Genomic DNA, 11853 nt, shown 5'->3' with positions numbered 1-11853 from the left:
AAATGCTTCTAAACACTTATTGTCGAAGATGAATTCAACGTCTTTCATTAATAATCCGGTTAAAGGTTTAGTTATTTTAGAGAAATCTTTAATGAATCATCGGTAGAAACCGGCATGTCCTAGGAAGCTTCGTACTTCTCTCACAGTTTTCGGAGGTTGAAGGTTTTCGATTACTTCTATTTTGGCTTTGTCTACTTCAATTCCTCTATTTGATATGATGTGTCCTAAAACAATCCCTTCTTGTACCATAAAGTGACATTTTTCCTAATTAAGTATTAGGTTTACTTTTACACATCGTTCTAGAACTCTTTCTAGGTTTTCAAGACATTCTTCAAAACTTTGCCCGCATACGGAAAAGCCATCCATAAAGACTTCCATGATGTTTTCGAGAAAATCGGCGAATATGGCCATCATGCACCTTTGGAAGGTTGCAGGAGCATTGCACAAGCCAAACGACATTCGTCGATAAGCGAAGGTACCAAAAGGACATGTGAACATTGTCTTTTCTTGGTCATCGGGATGAATTGGTATTTGAAAGAAGTCTGAGTAACCGTCTAGATAGCAGAAATGAGAATGCTTGGCTAGTCGTTCTAACATCTGGTCTATGAATGGTAAAGGAAAATGATATTTTCGGGTTGCTTTGTTTAGCTTCCTATAGTCAATGCACATTCTCCATCCCGATTCGATTCGTTTGGTTATAGTTTCTCCTTTTTCATTTTCGATCACGGTTATACCCCCTTTCTTTGGTACTACGTGTACAGGGCTAACCCATTTGCTATCGGATATAGGATATATAATACCTGCCTCTAATAACTTCGTTACTTCCTTCTTCACTACCTCACTCAGGATCGGGTTTAGTCTCCTCTGATGTTCCCTAGAAGTTTTACAGTCTTCTTCTAGCATGATGCGGTGCATACAAATAGAAGGACTTATCCCTTTAAGATCGGTGATGTTGTATCCTAGCGCGGTTGGATATTTTCTTAAGATATGTAGGAGTTTTTCGGTTTCGATTTTTCCTAGGTCTGCATTGACTATCATTGGTCGTTCAAGTTCTGAATCTAGGAATTCATATCTCAGATTTTTGGGAAGTGTTTTCAGGTCGGGGGTTGGTTTCTTAAGGCATTGCGTAGGATCCAATGTTATTGCTAAACAATGGTTCAGTCTGTCTTCTACATGATAGTCAGACAAATCGTCATTTTCTAATTCTGTTTCTTTTATGCATTCATCGATGATATCCATGAAGTAACATGTGTCTTCTATTGCAGGTGCTTTCAAAAATTTGGAAAGAATGAACTCAATTTTCTCTTCTCCTACTTCGAAAGTGAGTCGTCCTCGTTTTACGTCTATGATGGCACCGGCGGTTGCTAAGAATGGTCTTCCCAATATAATGGGGGTAACTTCATCTTCTCTTATGTCCATAATTATAAAATCGGTTGGGATGTAGAATTGACCTATGCGCACGGGAACATTTTCAAGGATTCCTACAGGATATCTAACGGAACGATCTGCTAATTGCACAGACATTTTAGTTGGTCTTAATTCTCCCATTTCTAGTTTCTTGCATATGGATAAGGGCATAACACTGATACCGGCTCCTAAATCACACAACGCTTTGTCTATGACAAATTTTCCTATATGACAGGGTATAGAGAAACTACCAGGATCTTTAAGTTTATGAGGCATTTTCTGGATTATTGCACTACACTCAGCAGTGAGTGTAACGGTTTCAACTATCTTCAAGTTTCCTTTTATTAGATAAGATTTCTTTTAAAAACTTAGCATATGAGGGCATCTGTGTAATAGCTTCTGTAAAAGGAATGGTGACGTTTAATTGTTTCAGTAGGTCAACAAATTTTTTAAATTGGCCCGCGTCTTTGGTTTTAATTTGCCTTTGAGGATAAGGGATAGGTGGTTTGTAAGGCGGTGGAGGTACATAAGGTTCTTTCTTTTCTATGGTTTCCTTGTTACACTCTTCCTTTTCCTTAGGTTTACTTTCTTCCTCAGTTGACTTTTTAGAGTTTTGGTTCTCAATCCTTGGGTTAGACGGTCCTTCTACCTCTGTTCCACTTCTTAATATAATTGCATGAGCGTGGCTTTTCGGATTAGGTTGGGGCTGTCCAGGAAATGTACCAGTTGGGGCAGCTGTAGGCGCTTGTTGTTGAGCTACTTGTGAGATTTGTGTTTCCAGCATTTTGTTATGGGTAGCCAGGGCATCTACTTTACTTGCTAGTTGTTTAATTTGTTCGCTAGTGTGTACATTCTGGTTTAAGAACTCTTTATTCGTTTGCTGTTGAGAAGCTATGAAGTTCTCCATCATGATTTCCAAGTTGGATTTCCTAGGAACGTTATTGTTAGGTGTAGATGGGGTCGGCTTTTGATATCCAGGAGGTATAGCTGGAGCTTGACTGGGAGCTTGACCTGGTGCGTATAAAGCATTATTACTCTTATATGAAAAATTAGGATGGTTCTTCCAGTTTGAGTTATAGGTATGCGAGTAGGGATTTCCTTGAGCATAGTTCACTTGCTCTGCTTGGATTCCTGTTAGGAGTTGACAATCTGTAGGAGTGTGACCTTGAATTCCACAGACTTCGCAATTTTGAGTTACGGCAACCACGGTGGCTGGAGGTGATACATTTAAACTTTCAATTTTCTGGGCAAGAGCATCCACTTTTGCATTAACATGATCAAGGCTACTTATCTTGTACATGCCTCCTTTTGTTTGAGGTTTTTCTACCATTGTTCGGTCGCTTCCCCACTGATAATGATTTTGGGTCATGCTCTCGATAAGTTGATAAGCGTCAGCGTAGGGTTTATCCATAAGCACACCACCTGCGGCGGCGTCTATTATTAACCTTGTGTTGTATAAGAGACCATTATAGAAGGTATGAATTACTAACCAGTCCTCTAAACCATGGTGTGGACAAAGTCTCATCATGTCTTTGTATCTTTCCCAAGCTTCGAAAAAAGACTCGTTATCTTTCTGTTTAAATCCATTTATCTGGGCTCTTAACATAGTTGTTTTGCTTGGAGGAAAATATCGGGCAAGAAAGACTTTCTTCAACTCATTCCATGTGGTGACTGAGTTGGAAGGAAGAGATTGAAGCCATCTTCTAGCTTTATCTCTTAACGAGAAAGGAAAGAGACGAAGTCGAATTGCCTCTGAAGTGACACCATTAGCTTTAACAGTATCAGCGTATTGGACGAATACGAATAAATGAAGGTTTGGATCCTCGGTAGGATTTCCAGAAAATTGGTTCTGTTGCACTGCCTGCAACAGCGAAGGTTTAAGTTCGAAGTTGTTTGCTTCGATTGCGGGTGGAGCAATACTCGAATGCGGCTCATCTTGTGATGGAGCGGCATAATCTCGAAGAGCACGAGCTGGTTTTTCCATCTCGGGTATCGGCGATGGAAGAAGATTTTTGAGATCAGGAATTTCGATTGGAAGAAGATTGTTTGCAGCACGATACTCCCGAATTCGTTGTAAGACTCAGAGATATCGTTCAACGTCGTTGATTCGTAAGTAGTACGGTTCGCCTTGTGAGCGAGTGTGTGGCATACAAATCAACGAAAGACAAGGGAAAAAAATAAAAATTGCCTTAGTCTCTACAGCGTAACAGAAGAGTTACGATATCGACTAAATAAAAGTCCCCGGCAACGGCGCCAAAAACTTGATCGCGACTTTATGAGTCTATTGGGGTATTAACTGCAAGTGCACAGTCTAATCGCATAGTTTTAAAAGATATCGATCCCACAGGGACTTAATGAATCGATATACCGTTTTTCTAAGGTTACTTTGTAAAGCTAAGGCGGATGATACTTTGTTGATTAGGGGGAAAAGTAAAACTAAAATCGGACCTAGATTAAATATCAAATACGCGGATATCGGTATGTAGTTCGTCGTAATTAGGGAATCAAATCTTCGTTGGTTTCTTAGTTTTAAAATAAGTCTTTTCAGTAGACACTATTGATTAAAAATCTTTTCTCAAACTCTCGCTCTGTTGAATCAGACTATGACTTTATATTAACGTACGCTCTCACTATTTAGTTAAGTCTAAAATCACTTTTTGAAAACAATAGAATCTATAGAAACTCTTTTTATTAAAATACTAACCGTTTAAACACCCTCGTCTCAAACTCTCGCTCTGTTGACTTAGATTATATGATTAAACTTAAATGCTTAACTCTCGTCCTCACATTTAACCTTTAAAAATACTTTTTGAAAATGATTAGAATTTAATTAACTCTAAAATTGCTTTCGCCCTGATTTAAAGTTAATGTCCAATTTACACTGTCCAGTTAAAAGCTCAAGCCGTCGTTCTATTGATTTTAACTTCTTTATGTTTTTTTACTCTCGTACAAAAACTTTGGTATTAACTCTGTAAATTGAGACCATAAAAAGAGTGACTATATTTTTTTAAATAAATTTAAACCAACTTAGTTTTGATTCCTTTATTCCGCTTACTTTACATACCGATATCTAAGTTTATTTAGCCGGACATGCTAAACAAGCCTAAACAATAATTATGCTTAAATACAGCCATATCAGACAAACAGTATAGATAAACAGCAGTACATAGCATATATAAATTAAAACAATAAATTAATGAACCTGTAAAATTAATAGAAATCTTGGTTGTTCCCTAGCTTCGATGCTTGAACACTCCACCACAAACCGGTTGGATTTGTTCTTCACAATCTTCGTTCGGACAGGAAAATAAAGGCGAAGGAATGAAATACTATGACCTAACGTAAGGTTAGATCTAGTAAAAACTACACAATAGTTTCCGGTGTAGAAACTAGTGTGAAAGAAAATAAATTCAATGCTTTGGAAATTAACTAGAAAAGAAAAGGAAATAAAAATGCTAAGAAAGTAGAATGTTGTAAAATATATTGCTGTAAAAGCTTGCACGGCGGAAAAAAGGAGAGAGGAGGCAGGGCACCACTCAAGATCTATTTATATTCATCCATCATGTAACCGTTTCCCAAAAGTTCCTTCAGTAGGTTTCCTAGTGTGTCAACGAGTCAAGCGAAGAAAAAGGGCGAACGTGCTTCTGTTACGCGCGTCAAAGCAGAGAAATAGGAGTGGTGGTGTGACGTTCGTCACACCATGTGTTACGCTCGTAACACTGAGCAGAGGGGCGTGACGCTCGTCACGCCTTGTGTGGCGGTCGTCACAGCATCACAGCGCTTCTCCTTTGTAGTTGTGGGCTGGGCTTTAGTGGAATGCTTTTCCTTAGAGAATCCTCTTTTTGCACCCCCTTTTCTTTCTTTTTCACATATGCTTCAAATAATGTTACCTGAAATAAATAGAAGGAAAATACCAAGTAATATCGAATAATATAAAATAAATCAAATCAAATAATAATATAATTTAATTAAATCAAGTCTAAAAATGTGATATTATTTCATGTTATCACATAGACATGTGCCATATCAGTTGAGAAGAAAACCTGATGACAAGTCGAGTCGGATGATCCTAATAGGATATCATTCGAATGGAGGTTACAAGTTGTTCGACCTAGTGAACAAGCAAGTAGTGATCAACATAGACGTGATCATAGATGAGCTTAAGGAATGGGGTTGGAATGAAAATGTCAAGAAGGATTCAGTGAGAATCTTATGTGAAGAACCAACAACTGAAGTTGAAAGAGAAGTTCGAAAAGAAGAAGTCAGAGGTCAAGCAAGCACAAGCAGGCCTCAAAGAGCAAGACACATGCATGCAAGGTTGCAAGAATGTGTGATTACATAAGATGATATGGTCGATGATGCAGGTAAGCTGGTACACTATGCCTCCTATGCAGATATTGAACCAGTCAATGCAACTGAGGCATTCAAGGATTCGAAGTGGGTGAAAGCAATGAATGAGGAACTGAAGCCCGTCGAAGACAACAACACCTGGTCACTTGTGGAATTGCCTCAAGATAAGAAGGAAATCAATGTGAAATGGGTATGCAAGGTGAAGTTGAATCCCAAAGGTGAGGCAACTCGATACAAGGAAAGACTTATGGCGCAAGGATTTCTTCAGAAGGAAGGAATATAGGCTACATAAAGCCCTATATAGACTTAAGCAAGCTCCAAGAGCTTGGAACAAGAAGATAAGTAGTTTTCTAAGGGAAAAGGAATTTGTAAAATGCACAACTGAGTATGGAGTATGTCATACGGTGAACTGACTTGGGGTATTTTGCTTTTTATCGCAATGTCGCGGATAGCAAGAGTCGCCACCGACTTTTCTTTTATCCAATAAGGAAAGGTGGAAAAGAACAGGAAAGACCTCAATAGATTTTGGGTTCGGGAGGTACATTATACAAAGGGAAGGTATTAGCACCCTTTGTATCCATGGTTATCCATGGGCTCTTAATTGCTGGATCACTTATCTTTTTGTCTGAAAAGTGTTCGTGAATTGTTTAAAAAATGTTTCGAAAAGAGAGTTTAACTTTGTAATGATTCTCGTATGAATGTATACAAAGTATTTATCTCGTTTGATTTTGAAAACGGTTTAGAAAAATGTAACTTGGTAATGATTCTAGTATGAATGTATACCAAGTGGTGATTTTCTAGGATTTTGCAAAGTGTGAGGGGTGGGAAATGTTTTAGGTTATGATCCAGCAATTGAGAGTTATACCTTCCTAAGGTCGTTATGAACGTTTCCTATCCTTATGAGGGTAAAACTGTCCTTACTATTGAGAAGTAAGTAATTTTACCCTTTGGATGTTTAAGGGTCATCGTAGGGTCATCGATAGGTCATTGAAGGCAACAGTTGTAAGGATACCTTAGCATTCGAAGGGACGATCATCATTTAACCGTAGGCTACACCGAAGGGTCATCGAGGGACAAAGGCAACATTCGAGGGACTATGATTTATTTTATGATGATTTAACCGAAGGGCCGTTGCTAAGTGTATCCCTACATTCGCGGGACATGACCGTTATACCGTAATACCGTAGGGCAAAAGAGAGGTCCAAGATCACATATTTAGAGGCCATGTTTTAAAGTTAATTAGGTAATTAGGGTGAATCTCCACATTAAAATCAATACATTAAAAATAATACATTAAAATTAATACATTAAAATTAATTAAGCAATTTAGGGCAGCTCTTCACAAGGGTATCCCATAAATAAAGTGGAAGACCTAAACAACAATCTTTTCCTGGGGTGTGTGAACCTTTGCAACATTCAGCAAACGGGTTAGAATACCAAATCAGGGTGCAATCGAGGATTACACCGCAAAAGAAGTCACAACAGTAATATGATCAGATAAACAATGCCTGGCTATGATAAAACATGAATGAAAAATCAGAATAGAAAAGTCGGCTACTGTCAGGTTCGCGCCTGCCTCGCCTAGCGAAGGCTTAGCGAATACTCGCTTCATGCTCGCTTAGCGACGTGCTAGCGAGCGACTGCGGATTCTGGTTTTGATATCAGTACAATTTCAACCAATTTTATGCCTTATGGCTTTCATTACAGCAATTATATGGTTAATCATTTAAGGTATTCAAGTGCACACTACAATTCACATGACAAACTTAAGATATTTTCATAAATTTAATCATAATGCCATATGCAAATTAAGAACATAAGGTAGTAATGGCAATGCCAACCTGTTTGTAATCGAATTGTAACCTTGAATTGGCCGACCGGATCGAATTGAGCGGAAGTGACCTTGCTGCCGCCGGCTTTTCCTTCAGGGTTTCTCGGAATTCTCAGGGTTAGCCTCCAGGGTTTTCCGTCTGTGAGCGCGAGGGTTTGCTTGCTAGGGTTCTCCTTTCGTCCTTTTTCGTTCTGCCTTTTCATTACTGAAGTGCTGGTATTTATAATGCTCTTTTTCATGATCTAATGGGCTCAGAATGAAGCCCGAAATTTTCTGTTGTCTGTCAGCTTCGCTAGGCGAGCGTGTAGCGAACGTGTAGCGAACGTTCGCTAGGCGAGCGTGTAGCGAACGTGTAGCGAACGTTCGCTAGGCGAGCGTATAGCGAACGCGTAGCGAACAGGCCAGTTTGGGCCATTTTCTGGATTGGGCCATTCGTGAGCTGGGCCTTTGTTCCTTTAAGATCAGTGTCATAAAAATGAGTCGGAATGCCCTGAAAAATGTCTTAAAATATTAATGGGCAAATTTTGGGGTATGACAGCTGCCCCTGTTCGATATTCTTGAACCGAGAGAGTCAGAATGGTATGTACGCCATTCGTGGTCTGGAGGTGGAAGATTATTGAACACTTAGAATGCCCCAAAAATTTGCACTTGTCAAGTAGTAAGTCTTGATGGAGATGGGCTTAAAGATGCCATCTAGGAAGTTTGATGATGAGAGCTTCAGAGTACGTCGTACGTTAGAAGATATCTGAAGTCATGGGTGTCACTGGGTCATACGCTAGACCGTATAGTGAGTCATTCATTAGGCCGTCGACTTCACTGGGGAGTTAGAATGGGTCATACGCCGCTGGGGATAACAGATCAGAATGGATCATACGCTAGATCGTATCTGAGTTGCAGAATGGGCCGTCTGTTAGGCTGTATCTGACGAAAAGTAGTCGTACGCTAGACTACACCTCGGGACGTACCGTACGCTAGGTAGTATCTGAGGAATGAAGATCCGAATGGGTCGTACGCTAGACCGTATTGTTGGAGGAGTAATATGCTGTGCCGAATCAAAATGAGATAAGAATCCGAATGAGTCATACACTGCTGGGGATAAAGGATCATAATGGATCGTACGCTAGATCGTATCTGAGTTGCGGAACGAGCCGTCCGTTAGGCTGTATCGTTACTGGGGGTGAAGGATCAGAATGGATCGTATGCTAGATCGTATCTGAGTTGTAGAATGAGCCGTCCGTTAGGCTGTACTTGAGGATGAAAGGTCAGAACGGATCGTACGCTAGATCGTATCTGAGTAGCAGAAAGAGCCGTCCATTAGGCTGAATCTGATGATGAAAGGGGTAGTCGTACGCTAGACTACGCTTCAAAAATGTACCGTACGCTAGGTAGCATCTGAGGACTTGAAGGTCTAACTGGGTCGTACATTAGACCGTCTCTGAGCAGAATGAGTCGTCCGTTAGGCTGAATCTGATGATGAAAGGGGTAGTCGTACGCTAGACTACACTTCAGAAATGTACCGTACGCTAGGTAGCATTTGAGGCCTTGAAAGTCCAAATGGGTCGTATGCTAGACCGTATTGGAGTTGTTGAAGGTCGGAATGGATCGTACGTTAGATCGCATCTGAATTGAAAGAGTCATATGTTGAGCTGAATCAGAATGAACCGTACGCTAGGCTATATCTGATAGTATTTGTATATGTTGTATTTGCAATAAATGTCTGGGATGGGCTTATAGATGCCATCGTTAGGAGGATGTCAGAATGAATGTTGACATGGAGTGTATCTGAAAGATGTATTTGAATCTGAACGTAATCGATGAAGATGTCCGTCTGAATGGACCTTTGTTTTGATTGTATCAAGAGGATAATTAACCTGAAAAATAAAGTTAGCTTCATGCCATGTCATGATGCGTGAGATGTTTTATGCTTTCGAAAATAACTGCAAACGATGTATGCATGCGTATGCTGTGAAATGATGTAATGAATGAATTATGCATCTGAAAAGTTCTTCCAGAGGACTCTACTGGGGAAAACAAATCTCAATCTTCTGGTTGGAGATACTGGTATCGGTGATCCTTTCTTAGCTGGGGATACTTGATTCTGTCTGAGGGTAGAAATATTTAACAGAAGCCTGGCTGGGGGTGGAAGAGATGACCAATTTGTCTAGTAATGCCACTCTCTTCTGGAAATGACTGGCTTTGCTGGGGAATAGGATTAGCAACGGATTCATTGGAAAGCATGGTTAGACCTTCTCCTCGATCCTGAAGCCTAGTAGTAATCGCTATTTCTATTTTATGCACGCATTTTTGGTAAACATCGATCATATCCAAATGCATATATTAATTCGAATTAAATCAATGGACGTTTTTGCAAACAAAACAGAGAAAGTAAAACAAGAGCATTTTTTTGAAACTAAAATTATATTGATTTCGAAAGAGGGCCTATAAACAGGCAATTTGTGTACAAGGAGACAAAAATCCTAGTAAGAGGAAACTGTCAAGAAAACAAGGAGAAAGCTATGCCGAAAACGTCCTATTGACTTTAATTCCACTACTGCCATTATGTCTTCAAGCCTCTCATCTCCTGCTGTCGGATAGAAGTGATTAGCTTGTTCAGTCCTTTGAACTTGGATGAAGCTGTCTGAGAACGGGACATAGTCATACGCTTTGATCCCTAATTTTTGCCTGGACCGCCTTTTCAGGTTTTCAATCCACCAGGATACCCCTTTTTGCCCAAGCCGCCTTTTCAGGTTTTCGACTTGCCGGGTGCCCATTTTTTTTATGTTTATCCCTAATTTTTGCCCGAACCTTTTTGGTTCGTCGAGATGCCCTTACTTTTGCCTAGGTACGTCGACCTAGCAGGTCTCTTTTATGCGTAGTATTTTTTGACTATGTCTGCGTTCACGGGATGTGGGAAGTCTTCGCCGTCCATTGTGGCTAGTATCATGGCTCCACCAGAGAATACCTTCTTAACTACAAACGGCCCTTCGTACGTGGGAATCCATTTGCCTCTGGGATCACCTTGTGGTAGAGTGATGCGCTTTACCACCAAGTCGCCAATTTGATACACCTGTCTCTTGACTCTTTTGTTAAATGCCTGGGTCATGCGCTTCTGATATATCTGTCCATGACAAACAGCCGCAAGTCTCTTCTCATCAATCAAGTTTATCTGATCGAGTCGAGTCTGAATCCATTCATCTTCATCTAAGCCCGCCTCTTTCATGATTCTTAGAGAGGGAATCTGGACTTCCACTGGTAAAACGGCTTCCATTCCGTAGACTAAAGAGAAAGGAGTTGCTCCTGTCGAAGTGCGTACTGAAGTGCGATAACCGTGAAGAGCAAACGGTAACATCTCATGCCAGTCTTTGTACGTCACCGTCATCTTTTGTATGATCTTCTTGATATTCTTATTAGCAGCCTCTACGACACCGTTCATCTTTGGCCGGTACGGAGAAGAGTTATGGTGTTTTATTTTGAACTGCGTGCAGAGTTCAGTAATCATCTTATTGTTCAAATTAGTACCATTGTCAGTGATAATTCTTTCAGGGATGCCATACCGACAAATGAGATTATTCCTGATGAATCGTGCCACCACATTCTTGGTGACAGAAGCAAATGAGGCGGCCTCTACCCACTTTGTAAAGTAATCAATAGCGACAAGGATGAAGCGATGTTCATTAGAAGCAGTAGGTTTAATCTCCCCAATCATATCAATGCCCCACATCGCAAAAGGCCAAGGGGCTGTCAACACGTTTAGTGGAGCAGGAGGCACATGTACTTTGTCCGCATAGATCTGGCACTTATGACAGGTTCTGGAGTGACGGTGGCAATCAGCTTCCATGGTAGACCAATAATATCCTGATCTCAGAATCTTCTTGGCCATCGTATGTCCACTAGAATGAGTCCCAAAAATACCGTCGTGCATATCTCTCATAATCTTTTCTGCTTCCTTTTTATCCACACAGCGAAGCAAAGTCGAATCGTGGTTACGTTTGTATACTACTCCATTACTCAGAAAGAACTTAGCGGAGAACTTCCTCAGGAATTTTTTGTCATTGATGGATGCCCCTTCAGGGTATTCCTGAGCTTCTAAATATCTTTTTACTTCGTGGAACCAGGGTTTTTCCCGTACTCCCTCAGTGTTAAGTTCATAACAGTATGCCGGTTCATCTAGTCGCTCAATGGTGATCCTGGGAGCTTCATTGTCCCATCTGACTCTGAACATAGATGACATGGTAGCTAATGCGTCTGCCAACTGATTCTCTTCT

The 11853-nt window shown here is 40.4% G+C and overlaps 1 protein-coding gene and 1 non-coding gene across 2 annotated transcripts; one reads left to right on the top strand and one right to left on the bottom strand.

Moving 5' to 3' along the window:
* Positions 1-1248: 1248 nt before the first annotated feature.
* On the bottom strand, positions 1249-1921 carry LOC127129111 (uncharacterized; the record flags this gene model as incomplete). The annotated part of the gene is made up of 2 exons (XM_051058409.1): positions 1249-1734; positions 1781-1921. Coding segments are annotated over 2 exons (627 nt in total), but the record flags the coding sequence as incomplete, so codon positions are not given.
* A 985-nt stretch (positions 1922-2906) lies between these two features.
* LOC127133462 (small nucleolar RNA R71) lies at positions 2907-3013 on the top strand. The gene has a single exon (XR_007807433.1). It is a non-coding gene; the product is annotated as a small nucleolar RNA R71 (small nucleolar RNA).
* Positions 3014-11853: the final 8840 nt, after the last annotated feature.

This window comes from Lathyrus oleraceus, chromosome 3 (assembly GCF_024323335.1).
Source record: "Lathyrus oleraceus cultivar Zhongwan6 chromosome 3, CAAS_Psat_ZW6_1.0, whole genome shotgun sequence".
NCBI classification, from domain to species: Eukaryota; Viridiplantae; Streptophyta; class Magnoliopsida; order Fabales; family Fabaceae; genus Lathyrus; species Lathyrus oleraceus.
Note: the sequence above shows the minus strand (reverse complement) of the source record. Positions and strands in the feature narration are given on the sequence as shown.